Here is a 15,984-nt window from a genome sequence, read left to right as displayed (position 1 = left end):
AGAGAACTATATAGATAGTAAAAAATGAGAATGGAATTTACATTTGATTAAAAAAAGGTCTGTCCCAAACAATTATGTTTGGATTTGAATTACTGTAAATTTTAGAGGAGAAGTGAAATAATGTCATCTGAGGGACGACTGGACAAGGAAGAAACCTAAGGGAGATGTTACAAGTTAAACTAGGTGATAATCTAAATACAGTGGTAGCTGTGAAAACTGGGGGAAAAAGAAAATTTCCAGGCTCTCATAAATTTGGTGAAGAAAAAATACACAATTTCCAGATTCTTTATTCAAGAAAATATTAAACAGACAAGGTTAAACAAATTTTAGCACATGAAAATTTCAGTGACCTTGTCCAAACTTGGTAAATGTTTTATGCCTGACTATTCATATTGTCCCTCTTCTGTTATCAAACTAAAGGTAAAAAAGTCATTTGACAAAATCCAGTAGCCTTTCATGGTAAAACTCTCAGAAAACTAGGATAGATGGGAACTTCCTCAGTGTAATAAATGGCATTTATGAAAAACCCACAGTTAACATACTCAGTGGTGAAAGACTGAAAACTCCTCCTAAGAACAAGACAAGGATACCTGCTTTCACTACTGCTGTTTAACAAAGAGCTAGAAGTTCTAACCAAAGCAATGAGCCACACTCCCCCAACCACCACCGCCCAAAAAAAAGGAAAGAAAGAAAAGAAAAAAAAAGGCATCCAGATTGGAAAGGAAAAAGTAAAACTGTCTCTGTTGATCACAAATGACATTATCCTGTATATAGGAAATTCCAAAGAATCTACACAAAAGCTACTAGGGCTAGTAAATGGATTCAGCAAAGTTGTAGGGTACAAGCTCAACACACGAAAATCAGTTGTTTCTATAACCAGCCACAGACACTCCCCCCCCCAAAAAAAGGAAACTAAAAACTCCATTAAAATAACTTCTGAAAGAATAAAATACCTAGGAATAAATTTAGCAAGAGAGCTGCAAAACTCGTACACTGAAAACTACAAAAACATTGCTGAAATAAAGAAGACATAAGTAACTAGAAAGACATCCCATGTTCAAGGATAAGAAGACTTAATATTTTTAAGACATCAATACAAGCAAAGTGATCTACCAATTCAACACAATTCCCTAACAACAGACGTTTTTACAGGAATGGGAAAGGCAATCCCCAAATTCATTGCAAAGGGCCTTGAATAGCGAAAACATTCTTGAAAAAGAAGAATAAAGTTGTGGGATTCACATTTCCAAACTTCTTAGTACAAAGCTACAATAATCCAAACAATGTGGTACTGGTATAAGGATAGACATAGACTAGTGGAATAGAATTGAGAGTCCTGAAGTAACCCCATATATCCATGCCAACTGCTTTTTGACAAGGATGCCAAATGCATCCAATGAAGAAAACATAGCCTCTTCAACAGATGATGCTTGGACAACTGGAAATTCATATGCGAAAAGTATAAAATTAGACCCTGATCTCACACCACATCAGAAATTGACTCAGTGTATCAATAACCTAAATATAAAAGCCAAAACCATAAAACTCTTAGGACAAAATATATGGGTAGTCTTCATGACCTTAGATTTGGCCTTGGAGTTTTAGATATGACACCAAAAACATGAGTAACAAAAGAAAAAAATTGATAAATGAGACTTCATCAAAATTAAAAGCATTTGTAAATCAAAGGACATTGTCAAGAAAAAGACAAGCTAGAGAATGCAAGAAAATATTTGCAAATCATAAATCTGATAAGTGTTTACTATCCAGAATATTAAAAGAACTACAACTCCACAACGAAAAGACAACCCAATTAAATTGGGTAAAGGACTTAAATAGCATTTCTCCAGTAAAGTTATATAAGTGGCCAACAAGCACATGCAAAGACGCTCAGCATTATCAGTCATTAAGGAAATGCAAATCAAAACACAATGAGAAACCACTTCACACCTACTAGGATGGTTGTAATAATAAAAATTTATAAAAGAAGATGTTGAGTTTTGATGAAGACATAGAGAAATTGGAACCCTTGTATGTTGTAGGTAGGAGTGTAAAATGGTGCAGCTGCTGTGGAAAATAGTTGAGTGGTTCTTCCAAAAACTAAGCATAGAATTATCATTTGATCCAGCAATTCCACTCCTAGGTATATACTTAAAGGAAACAAGAACTCAAACAGATACTTGTATTCCAGCATTCTTAACAGCATTATTCATAATAACCAAAAAGGTGGACACAAGCTAAGTGTTCATCAACAGATAAATGGATGAAGAAAATGGAGTATTATTCAGCCATAAAAAGGAATGAAGTTTTGATACATGTCGTAACATGGATGAACCTTGAAAACATGCTAGGTGAAATAAGCCATACACAAAAGGACAAATACTGTTTGATTCTACTTATCTTAAATAAATATCTAGAATAGATACCATAAACAGAAAGTATATTAGTGTGATGGGGGAGAGAATGAGGACTTAATGGTTACAGAGTTTCTGTTTAGTCAATGAAAATATGGAAATAGTTGTGATGATTCACAACATTGTGAATGTAATTAATGCCACTAAATTCTACAGTTAAAAATAGTTAAAATGGCAAACTTTGTTAGCAGTTCTTAAAATGTAATAGATGTATGAAATTTGCAAATAATCTAAATATACTCAGCCTGTCTTCTTTCTCTCTAAGTAAAATTTTTAAAGTTGGCTGGTAGAGAAAGAGCAATAATGATAATACTTGGATATTAATTAATTGCATATTATGTTACAAATAATACAAAGTAGGTTCAAGTGAAAAGAAGCAAGGCTTAGTGAGTACTTAAGGTGAATCAGAATATCACGATCATCTGATAAAGTGGTTGCGTTCTTTTTCACTCATTGAAAAATTCCTTTTTTTACCACCTGAAAAATAGAAGAATTGTATTTTTTTGGTTAGGATTATTCTTTTAGGATGAAAAGAGCCTGCTTTCATTTAAAAAGAACAATTGTTGACTAATAGTCACTGAACACACTATTAGGAATTATAATTATTCTCTATTCAAACTCTTCAAATTCTTTAAGTCAATTTTTATTAGAAAAATGTTTTCTTTCATTTTTTCCCAACAATTTTTTTGAGAAATTAAAAACCCATAGGAAAGTTGAAAAAGTAATAAACTTCATACCGTCATATACCATTCATTAAATTCACTAATTGTTAACATTTTGCTACATTTGTTTCATCTTTCCTCTCTTTTGGTTGTGAACCATTTAAAATTGAGTTGCAGACATCCTGGCACTTCATCCCTAAATATTTTAACATGCATCTTCTAAGAACAAGGATGTACCTACTACAGTACCACTTTCACCCTAATAAAATTAATGTTTCCATAATAACCTCTAATATCAGACCCATATTCAGATTTCCCCCCAATTTTTCAGTCTCTTTTAACTCCCAACTGAAGGAGCTAGTCAGCGTTCATGCTTTGCATTTGATTACTGTCTCTTTAAGTCTCCTTTAATCTAGAGCAATCCCCTTATCTTTTTTTCCCCATGAAATTCTGTTTCAGTTTTTTTAATATTATCAATATATGGAGTATTATATTATTTTAGTTAGTATGACAACATTTCTTTTGCCATAAGGAATTTGGGTCATTTTGAATCATATTTGGAAACATACTAAGTATTCATTCAGAATCTCTATAATTGGTGATTATTTCCAAGTAGAAATGTATTCTTTAGGCTGGCATTTTTCAATGTTTGCTAATCTTATCAGATAAAGTGAAACTTTAAAGTTTTCAAAACTTAAAAAAGTATGCTCTCCTTTAGTGTTATTTGAAAGTGCAAAGTACTGAATATTTTTTAGTCAAAAAATGTTAAGTTTTTTCAAACTTCATGTGTCCTTCTGGGAGTTAATACTTCCTTTTATCTTCTTTGAGGTTCATTACTGTATTGGGTGAAGCACAGACTGTAGAAGAATGTTTGAGGAATATAAAGAATTTAAGTAAAATTGTACTATAAGTTATACACACTCATATCCATAAACTGATGATAATTTTATTGAACTGTGAATCAGAGGTTAGCAACCTATGGCCTATTGCTGTATCTGACCTGTTGCCTACTTTTGTATATCCTGCAAGCTATTAATGGTTGAAAAAAATTCAAAAGAATATTTCATGTCATGTGAACATTTCATGAAATTCAAATTTCAGAATCAATATAAAAAGTTTTAGTAGAACTCCAACATTTGTAGATGTATTGTCTATAGCTGCTATTGTGCTACAATGGCAGAGTTGAGTCATTCTAACAGACTATCTGACTCACAAAGCTTAAAATATTACTATCTGGGCTTTAATAGAAAAAAATTGTCAACCTCTGCTCTAAAGCAGTAACAGCTTATTTATATGAAATTACATAGCTTTTGCTTTTTCATATTAGATAGTGGCAAGTTGTACATTTATAACAGGAAATTGTGACCTAATAACCAAATTATACTTTTTCTTTTAAGATTGAAGACCCATTAGCTATTCTTATTCTCTTTGATGAAGCCAGATATAATTTATTGAAGGGCTTTTATACGGCTCCTGATGCTAAACTGATAACATTGGCAAGTCTACTGTTGCAGATAGTTTATGGAAATTATGAGAGTAAGAAACACAAGCAAGGTTTCCTAAAGTAAGTATTTAATACAATTCATGGTCTTGTGCTATACCCAAGGTTCAGTTTAACCAAGAAAATTTAGAAATATTACGTTACTAAGAACTATTTAGACGTTGGTTTGGAATTAAATAATATAAGGCATGGAATGAGAAAAAAAAAAAAAAGTAAAGCATTCTTTACGTTACACTCTCTCCAAAGTTCTTTTTCTTATATTTGAATATAGTTTGATGTGCCTTATACTTGTTAGCTTTATCTTTCTTTACTGTATGTTTAAATAAGTTCACTAAAACCTGACTTGGATTAGTAGAAAAAATGTTACAAGGCAGATGCATTTCACCATATACCACCACAAAAACTAGTTCATGTTTCATGTTGAGAGAAAACATTGAGGTTTTAGCACATCTAAAGTTTGTTTATTGTAGTTTTCAATATTCAAAAATATTTTGTGGCTACTGAAAGAAGAAACATTTCTCTAAATTGAGCAATATTAGGATCGTGACTTTTTGCTTAAAATGTTGAGAGTTCTCTGATATGTTACAATATAATATTTTTCAGCTCAAAAATCATATTAATTAAAGCCATTTACATGTAAATGATTATATTACTGTAGCTACTAAAGATGATTTATTTAAAAGATGTTGGTGTATTTGCTTACAGTGAAGAAAATCTAAAATCCATTGTACCTATTACCAAATTGAAAAGTAAGGCACCTCACTGGACAAACCGAATACTTCATGAATACAAGGTAAGCTATTAAATAGAAATAAAAAGACATTTTATAGCCTAGTTAAAATTTTGTTAGTATTATTAATATGTTTTAAACATAGGTACATTACATTTTATTCTTGAAATTAAATAAGAATCTTATAGTTCACATGCCTGAAAGGAAAAGGAGCAAAATAGTTTTATTTTTAATAATGTAGAATCTTTTAGTGAATACCGTCTGTATGCTGGATACTGTGGTAAGTGCTAGAGATTAAAAAAACATGAGATAATACACTATCTCTATCCATGAGGCACTTAAAAATGTAATAGAATAGATAAACATTATTTTTAGACCTTGATATTTCTTTTTTTTTAATATAAGATCTCAAAAGAAAAACTGCCTTTGGGATAATGTCACACAATTTTATTTGTCTTTGGGATAGCCTTGATTTTAGAAACTGTTTAGTTGACCTGTTTGGATTATCAAAGGTACATTCTCCTTTCACATCTGTTTATTTTACTTTGTTTTTAGAATCTTAGTACAAGTGAAGGTGTCAGTAAAGAAATGCATCACCTACAGCGCATGTTCTTACAGAATTGTTGGGAAATTCCTACATATGGAGCAGCTTTTTTCATTGGACAGATATTTACAAAGGCAAGCCCCAGTAATCATAAAGTTATCCCTGTATATGTAGGTGTGAATATAAAAGGACTTCATCTTCTCAATATGGAAACTAAGGTAGATTTTTATCTTTTCAGCTGTTTTTGACCAGTCACATTATGTAATATCTAAAATAACAGTACTAGCCTACATGACCAATTTCATTCATTTATAATAGCAAAGGGTAGCGGGGTGAAAACGAAATGATTATCAATAGGTAGTTAACATATTAATTGTAACATTGAAATACCTTGCAGCCATATAAAAGAATGAAGAATATTTTTCTGTGGAATGATCTCTAAGATATATTTGGTGCTGAACCATATGTAATATGCTACCATTCATGTAAAAATGGGTGGAAATGGGTATTTATCCGAAGAAAACAGAAACACTAACACAAAAAGATATATGCACATCCCTGTTCATTGAAACATTATTTACAATGGCCAAGATAAACAACCTAAGTGTCCATCAGTGGATGAATGGCTAAAGAAAATGTGTAAATAAATATATACAATGGAATATTAATCAGCCATTAAAAAGAATGAAGTCTTTGATCTGCAACAACATGGATGGACCTTGAGGGCATTATGCCTAGTGAAATAAGTCAGACAAAGATAAATACTATATGATCTCACTATTTATATGTGGAATCTTGTTTAAAAAAAAAAAACAAGCTCATAGATACAAAGAACAGACTGGTGGTTGCCAAAGGCAGGGAGTTGGGAGATGGGCAAAATGGGTAAAGGGGGTCAAAAGGTACAAACTTCCAGCTGTAAAATAAATAAGTCATGGGGATGTAGTATAGAGCATGGTGACCATAGTTAATAATACTGTATTGCATATTTGAAAGTTGCTAAGGGAATAGATCTTAAAATTCCTCATCACAAGAAAAAGAAAGTTGTAACTATGTATGGTGATGGATGTTAACGATACTTATTGTGGTGATCATTTTGCAATATATATAAATATTGAATCATTATGTTGTATACCTGAAACTAATATAATGTTATATGTCAATTATACCTCAAAAAATGGGGGGAAGTGAATACTATATTTGCATAAGTATTGCTTTTGTATGCATAAAATGTCTCCTAAAGCCTTTAGAGGGGGGGAACCATGTAACTGGGAATAAGAGTAGAAGGGAGACTTTTCATTATATAGCATTTTGCAACTTAAAAAAATTTTTTTTAACTGTGAATGTATTACCTATTCTAAAAATTAGATTTAAATGAAAAAAATACAGATTTAAAAAAGGAAATATAATACCTGACACAAGTGGTTCATTTTGCAAATTAGAATAAGTTATAAGAACATTTTGGGGGGCAAGATGAAGTGTGGATGGGACTGTGAATACCTGTTAGAACTGTTCAGAGGTTTTCTTTTCCACCATCTTTTTTTTTTTTTTTTTTTTGCGGTACGCGGGCCTCTCACTGTTGTGGCCTCTCCCGCTGCGGAGCACAGGCATGTGGGATCTTCCCAGACCGGGGCACGAACCCGCATCCCCTGCATCGTCAGGTGGACTCTCAACCACTGCACCACCAGGGAAGCCCCACTATTCCACCATCTTGATCTGGCCGCCCCTACTTCAGAGCTTTTCAATCAGAGGCTTATTACTGTATTGTGCCCCTTTTTCTAATCAAAGTCATGATAATATAAATATGGGGTTATCAATTACTTTTAGCATATTTAACACATTTCACAAGATAAACAGCTTTCTAGTTAGTAATAGGAAGCAGATAAAAATCTATTTTGTTCATTCAGATATGTCACGAATAGACTATTTTCCAAATCAGCTTAAGTAACTGAGCTTACGCATTTTTAAAAGGCGTTTTAGATTAGGGAATTTCATCGTGAACCTAACTTTTTTCATCATTTTTGTAAGTCTTTATTATGTAATCACATACCTTCTGAAAGTATCCCAATTGTAGTTTAGTTATTTCCTGATAACTCAGGATCATCATTATGGGCAACAGTTATTTTCCCATACTGTTAGAAATGCCTGTGAATGGAGATAAAGAATATGCAGGGACATAGGGCAGTGACTGACTTGGAACTTGATTTTTTGAAGTCTCTGATATCTGCTTGCTTTGGAGTCATTTGCTTTTCATTTTCTATTTAGACTATTTTACTCATACAAAATAAGCTGCTTCTTATTAGCTTGTAACTACTTTTTCTATTCCTGTTGTACTAAAGAAATGAAGGAGAAATTCCCCTTGTCATTTCAAGAAATTTTTCCTCTGCTATTTCAGAGCATTTTATACAAATATCTGCAAATTCTTCATCGAACTGGATGGTGATACTGTGGGCATAACACTGAGCCTTTTCTCTAAACTATATTTTATGTTTGACTTTTGGGAGCATTCCAAATTTAGGCAACAATGAAAAGTTTTATATAGTATTCAAATGATGTTTCAGTAATATAACATTTCATATTATGAATAATATTCTGGTCCAGGAATTGAGTAAGTGAGATAGCAGTAGCAGGCAGAGGATGATAGTGTTATTAAGAATATGCTTTTTCTAGAAATATAAATAGAAATGCTGTCATTGGGCATATAAAAAGGTGATTGAAACCAAGGGTAACAATGTTTTCTGTCCACATAATCATTACCTTGTGTTCTGTAAGCTACTGATAAATTTATGGCACCTATAAAAGCTCTAAGATAATTACATTTTCAAACGATCTAAGATAGGAACAATCAGCTTGTCCTCAGTTGTCTTAGATTGACCAAATCTGCTAGGGTTGAATATGACAAGCTTGCTTAAATTAACATCTTCATCTGCAAAAATACTTTCATTTGCATTTAAAAGTCTACAAATGGGATACATTAGCCTCAGAGATTAAATCTCAGGAAAAGCCATAGAATACAGCTGTGTTGTTTTTTTTAATCTCAATTACATCTACCTTCTATATTTTGTTATTGTTTGGAATAATAAAAGTTGCCCCTCAGAAAATACAGCTCAGCCAGTTTCATATACTCATCAGAGACCTATCTTTCTACTTAATTAAAATGTAGGCACTATCGAATAGGTAAATGCAGTGTTACAGTTCAATGTTTTACTATAGTGAAAGCATTACAGTCTTCATAACTGAACTGTACTTGTTGATATATCTTCAGCCTTAATACCACTGCTACATCCAGGCAATAGATTACCCTTTGCTGATGTCAATTTATGTAGACCATAATGCCCTTCTGAAATAAAACTGGTTCTTTAAATACCCATATAGTGCCATTGTTCATGGTCACTTGTCAACATCACTATTTCTCCTGTGTGTCCTGGTTGGCTATGTCTACTTCTGACTTACATGGTTTCCCTTTTCTGCTCTCAACTATCCCTGTCATTTCTCTTACTTTTTGACTTCCTTCACTAAACACCTTCCCCTTTGTAGGTTTTACCTCCTAATGAGAGCTACTTTTTCCTTCTGGAGCAGACTGGTCTCTCAAAACAGCCATGTGGGCTCTTCAACTCCATTCAGCCGTTTTCATTATTGTGGATTTCTCAAGAATTCCTTTCTCCCTGCACACTGTCCTTTAAAAACAAAACCTTTATTTTTAACTTATGGCTTCAGTGCTTTTGTTGGTCATTTGACCTTCATGTAATCGAGGAGTTGCTATACCACAGATTTTTTTTCTGTATATTAAACTGTTTTGAGGACATATTAAATGGGCAGTTTACTGTCTCTTGATTAAAGAAGTTTCAAGTCACTGATCCAAAAGATAGACAGTTTAAAGTTTTATGATATCTTGACTCAGTGTTTCATTGTGTACTTTGGTAAATAGCTATTTTAGTAGATCCTGTCTATAAGTTATATTTTATAAGTATAGCTATTTTAAAGCAAGATGTTATTATTTTCCCATTATAAGTGGTATACACTCATGTAAATTAATTATATTACATTTCACTTAGAGAACCTTTCAGAATGCCCTAAACCATTACCTTTCTGGCATATCCTTAGTTTATTATTTACAATCATTATGTTAAGAACTGCTAGTCATAGAGAGGTAATGTTTCTCAACATACTTATTTTAAAGGATGGCATGAACACTTTCTTTGTATATGTGTATACAAAGAATATATTTTTAGGGTAAGAAAATGTAAGTTACTACTAGGAGATAATTGTTTTTTAAATAATCCAAAGAATATATTGGATTCCTATTTAAATATACCATTATGTTACAACATGTAGGAATAGGGTACTGTAATTGGTTTTAAATAGTTCCGTTGAATATATGAAGGATATATTATTAATTTTTTAAATAATGCTTATATTTACAATAAATATATCAGCATACTTATTTTCAGTGATATGAAATTGCCTAAATTGACATGTTACCCTATTACATAAATTTCAGATCTGAAAGTACTATATGAATATTCAAAAGGTACTGAATATATCAATAGTAAAAGGAATTGTTTTTAAGATGCAGAAAGTAAAAACTTGCAGTACACTTAATTTTCTTGAAAGCCACTGATAGAATGGGCATCTTTTTTTTTTTTCCCCCATCATTGGGTAAGTTTAAGGTGTACAATATGTTGATTTGATACACTTATCTGTTTCAAAACGGTTACCACAATAGCATTAGCCAACACCTCTATCACATTGCATAATTACAGTTTCTTTTTTCTGGTGAGAACATTTAAGATCTACTCTCTTAACAACTTTCAAGCATATAGTACAGTATTGCTAACTATAATCATCATGCCCCACATTAGATCCCCAGAACTTATAACTGAAAGTTTGTACTACTTTGACCAACATCTTAATTTCCACCACCCACCAGCCCCTGGTAACCACCATTCTTCTTCCTGTTTCTGTGAGTTTGGCTTTTTTAGATTCCACATATAAGTGGTATCCTATGGTATTTGTCTTTCTTTGGCTTATTTCACTTAGCATAATGCCCTCCAGTTCCATCCATGCTGTTGCAAATGATAGGATTTCCTTATTTCTCATGGCTGAATAATACTTCTTTCTGTGTACACATATACAAATACATAGCACAGAATGGGCATCTTTAAATAATTTTGTTGGGTTTCCCTGGTGGCGCGGTGGTTGAGAGCCCACCTGCCGATGCAGGGGACACTGGTTTGTGACCCGGTCCGGGAAGATCTCACATGCTGCGGAGCAGCTGGGCCCGTGAGCCATGGCTGCTGAGCCTGCGGGTCTGGAGCCTGTGCTCCGCAGCGGGAGAGGCCACAACAGTGAGAGGCCCTCGTACCGCAAAAAAAAAAAAAAATTTGTCATTCTGATAAGAAGAATATTATTGCTCAAGGCAGTCTTCTAAGAGTCTACCATATATGTGGCTCTGTACTGCAGGCTGTGTGAAGTTAGTGTGGGCACTTTGAACAAGTTTTATTCTAACTGTCGAAACCACTATGTTTAGACCTGTCTAGATAGGTGTAGATAGTAAGAGAAGATGGGTGTTGTTTTTAATAAATATTTCAATATAATGATTTCTAATTATGTTGCAGGCTTTACTCATCAGTCTTAAGTATGGTTGTTTTATGTGGCAGTTGGGAGATGCTGATACATGTTTTCAGATCCATAGTATGGAATATAAAATGAGCTTTATAGTACATACAAAACAGGTAAGTACCTAATCAGTTATTCTGGACTTCTAGTAATAAACTCTACTGTATTAATAAAGTTATTTCTTTTTTTTTAAAATGACAGTCCATTTTACTTTAAGGAAAACCTCTAACATGTAGTTAACATATTTAAGACCAAGGTAAAAAGGCAGGCCTTTCCTAAGCAAAGCCAGAAACTTATCTGAATAATTTATTGTAGTCTTATAACAATGAAAAGTTCCTTTTCAAATACATAGAGAACTGTCTGTCCACTGCCATGTATGTCATTTACACATTCTTACATGTTTCAAATTTATTGTCAACGTATTTTACTTTGTAGGCTGGCCTTGTGGTAAAACTACTAATGAAGCTAAATGGACAGTTAATGCCCACCGAAAGAAATTCATGAGAGGAAAGCAACTGATACTTAAGCCACCACATTTTGTGATATAGATTTTTTCCATGAAAGATTTCTTAAACTATTACTTTTAACAAGGCATTTAGTCTCTTGTAATATATATGTATACTATTACATTGTACAGAATCTGTACTTATGTTTGGTGTGTAATATACCAATTAGTTTTATATAATATCCTAATAAGGTAATCTAATTTTTAGGAGAAACACACAAAAATGTGTAGATTGATAGTCTGTATAATATTAGACAAAACAGTAAGCTTTATAAAAAGTTATTTTTGGTAAATGGTACAGAATTTAGAGTGGAATATGATGAAATTAAAATATAGCTTTGCTATGACTTTGTGTGTCATTTCAAAATGTACAGAAAATCACATAATTTGAATAAAGAAAATGTGTTTTCTACTTAAAGCATATGCAACACTGTTACTTAAATTTTTTTTTTGTAATCTCTGAACATTTCTCAACATGTTTTTAAAAGGCTTAGTTAAAATGTTTATTTGGTATAAGCTAGTATTTCTCACAGTATTATATAGTTCTTGAACCCCCTGCATCATAATTACCTGAGTGCCTCTTAAAAACAAGGATTTCAGGGACAAGTTCTAGACAAATTCATTCACTCTTGGAAATAGCAGGGCCTGGGAATTTTTTCTTAAGTTTTACTTAATTTTCTGTTGAAATAATTCCAGACCTAATGATGAAGTTGTATTATTAAAGTTAAGTAAATTACACAGAACTGCCTGGCACATAAGCACAAACATACATGGACACACAGACTAAGTGACAATCTCTGAATATTACTAGTTGCATTTGTTAAGAACATGTATTTTTATGAGTTGGCTCAATGATGTATTTATATTGCCTTTATATTGTAGGAAGTAGATCACCAAATATCTGGTTGTTTTATTTAGGGGAGCAAAAATATCATATTAGGAGCTAACTTGATTAATCTGCTATTTAGTAAGCTTAGAAATTAGTCTTCCCAAGCTGACAGGTTGTTGTGTTCTAAGTAAGTTCAGAGATAACAGTAGTAATACTTAAAATTATCATACAGGTTGCAGATAATTTTTTTATATTATCATCTACTCTTCACGTTGACATCTGCATTTTTAAAGGTCTGCTGAGCTTTATTAAAATTAAGGGGACTTCCCTGGTGGTCTAGTGGTTAAGACTCCATGCTCGCAATGCAGGGGGCCCGGGTTTGATCCCTGGTCAGGGAACTAGATCCCGCATGCCGCAACTAAAAGATCCCGCATGCAGCAACTAAAAAGATCCTGCACGCGGTAACGAAGATCCCACATGCTGCAGCTAAGATGCAGTGCAGCCAAATAAATATAAATATTAAAAAATAAAATAAAATAAAGATTATGTGGTTAAGTAAGTTTAATGAGAAAGCCTGATTTATCTTTAATTCTGTGCTAAGCACTTTTGACTCTACATAGACAGTTCTCTGTTCAGTTTCATCCATTCCAATAGCCTCAGTTGTTACCAAATACCCTGTTGACTCCCAAACGTAAAACTTCAGCCTCAACCTCTCTTCTGAATTCTAGATCTTAATTTCCAATTTCTTGGTATTCTAGCTCCACCTAAATGGTTTACACAAGGAACGTCTCTTTCATCATAGCTGGAAACAGAATTTGTTTCATCTACCTGCTCCATTCTATCCTTACACTTGTATTCTCTGGTTAATGGCATCAAACTGCATCCAGTTACTTACCCTGGATATCTGGGAGTGGTCTATAACTTCTCCCTCTTTAATCACCCTACACATTCCACTTAGCGAATTCTGTCAAATGTCTTGTGAGTCCTTTCCTATTCCCTTCTTCTGTGTTTGCACTGCAGCCACCCTAGTTCAAGTCCTCGCAGTCTATTCTTGGGCTCATTGTAGCTTCTTCCCCTGGCCTCCCCAACTCAGGCTCTAAACCCCGCCACACTGGTGCCAAGTTAACCTTTCTCATAGATCTGATTATTTCATTACCCTCTTAAAACCCTCCTCACTGATGTAAAGTTAAATTCCAATTCCTAAGTGTTGAATACACTAACCTGCGTATCTAGATTAATTTCTAACCAATTCTCCTACACTCATCCTGTGCTCCCACCCCAGTGTTTCCCAACACTAGCTCTGCAGTTACCTGGGGAGTTTTGGTACTTTATGACTCAATAACTTTCGGGTTGGGCCCAAGCATTTCTGTTGTGAAAGTATCCCAGGTGTTTTTTATTTATAGCTTAGGGTTTAGAACTGCTGTTGTAATTAACTTTAGGAAATAGCTGAATGCTTTTCCTTTCACAGAGGGAAGTGAGGATGCATCAGTGCTGCATCAAACAACTCCCTGCTCCATTGAGTATAGTGTACCCTGCCAGAGTTGTACAGTATGGCTGCCCTGAGAGAATGGAAGAGGAAATTATTGGAGTAGCATGGCTATTAAAAGCTTAAAAATATATAGCATTAAGAAGTCAATTTCAAAGTTAGTATTGAAAAAAAATTCATCATTGTCAGACCATAACAAACCAGAAATAAACAATAAGGGGAAAATGCAAATAGCTTTTAATGAGTGCCTAGGATTGGTCAGGCACTATATGAGCACTGGGGATAAAAGATATTATTTTCCTTTTCATCATTCTTTCAATAAATTTGAGTGCCTTTTATGTGCCAGGGATCCAGTGGTAAGAAAAAGTCCCTGTCTTCAAGGATCAGAGTTTAGTGAGGGAGATAATAAGTACTCATATTTATGAAGTGTGTTGAGGGATTTCCCTGGTGGCACAGCGGTTAAGAATCCGCCTGCCAGTGCAGTGGACACGGGTTCGAGCCCTGGTCTGGGAAGATACCACATGCCGCGGAGCAACTAAGCCTGTGTGCCACAACTACTGAGCCTGTGCGCCACAGCTACTGCTCGCATGCCTAGAGCCTGTGCTCCCCAACGAGAAGCCACCGCAATGAGAAGCCCACGCACCGCAACAAAGGGTAGCCCCCACTCTCCACAACTAGAGAAAGCCTGCGTGCAGCAACGAAGACCCAACGCAGCCAAAAAATTAAAAAAAATTTTTTTTAAATCTTTGATGAAAGGGCTTCCCTGGTGGCGCAGTGGTTGCGAGTCCGCCTGCCGATGCAGGGGACGCGGGTTCGTGCCCTGGTCCGGGAGGATCCCGCGTGCCGCGGAGCGGCTGGGCCCGTGGGCCATGGCCGTTGGGCCTGCGCGTCCGGAGCCTGTGCTCCGCAGCGGGAGAGGCCACAACAGTGAGAGGCCCGCATACCACAAAAAAAAAAAAAAAAAAAAAAAAAAAAATCTTTGATGAAAGATAAATAAAATGTACTATCTAAGCAAAAAGAGGGAAACTTGATCTAGTCTTAGAGATCAGGAGAGGCTTCCTCAAGCCAGTGCTGCTTGAGCTGGAATCTGAGGAGTAAGCAGGAATGAATGATGTGAAGAGAGTTGAGGGGAAAGGAAATGAGGTGAGATATTTTGACCTCAAGGATGGTCTTGGAGAATTGATGAGAGGAATTACAATTTTTAGCTAAGAAGTGAATTCAAACAGTTGTTTATCCAAATCACAGCAAATGAATTTCCATTGTAGAAATAAAGCCAGAATGGGTAACCCTGTGCATGATAACTGCATCGTAAAGAGGAAAACTTACTGAAGAACTACGTCTTGTAAGATTAAAAATTGCAAAATTTGACCCTAGAAAAATTAGACTTGATAGAAATATATAATGAAGTAAAACTGCCCATAGTTCTTGACCAAATTTAATAGAAGAATTGCATAAATAAAATATAGATTTTAATTTGATCCTGAGGAATTCAGTAGCAAAAACTGTTAAGAATTTGGAAGAATTTGATATGTGCAGAAAACTGATTTATTAATCAATTCCTTTAAAATTTACAGAGAAAAAAACAATGAAATTATTTCTTACTGAAATAATTTCAGTCAGATGAAAATGGGAAAAATTTAAATTGTTTTTGCTGTACTGTGTGTATAGGAAACTGATCATGAAATTAAACTGGTTTG

General features: G+C 34.1%; 1 protein-coding gene across 8 annotated transcripts in view; it reads left to right on the top strand.

The window, feature by feature from the left end:
- Positions 1-12,390, top strand: part of KRIT1 (KRIT1 ankyrin repeat containing) — a 37,041-nt gene extending 24,651 nt beyond the window's left edge. For 7 of the 8 annotated variants that reach the window (XM_032642440.1, XM_032642442.1, XM_032642444.1 and 4 more), the window contains 5 exons: positions 4,474-4,640; positions 5,283-5,370; positions 5,863-6,069; positions 11,467-11,583; positions 11,903-12,390. In XM_032642440.1, coding sequence (XP_032498331.1) covers positions 4,474-4,640; positions 5,283-5,370; positions 5,863-6,069; positions 11,467-11,583; positions 11,903-11,971 — 648 coding nt within the window. In that variant the 3' untranslated portion in view covers positions 11,972-12,390. The remainder of the gene's footprint in view (positions 1-4,473; positions 4,641-5,282; positions 5,371-5,862; positions 6,070-11,466; positions 11,584-11,902) is intronic. The other variant, XM_032642446.1, reaches the window with a different exon arrangement.
- Positions 12,391-15,984: the final 3,594 nt, after the last annotated feature.

This window comes from Phocoena sinus, chromosome 9 (assembly GCF_008692025.1).
Source record: "Phocoena sinus isolate mPhoSin1 chromosome 9, mPhoSin1.pri, whole genome shotgun sequence".
Classification (NCBI taxonomy): domain Eukaryota; kingdom Metazoa; phylum Chordata; class Mammalia; order Artiodactyla; family Phocoenidae; genus Phocoena; species Phocoena sinus.
The sequence above is the reverse complement of the archived record's forward strand: the minus strand, read 5'-3'. Positions and strand labels throughout refer to the sequence as shown.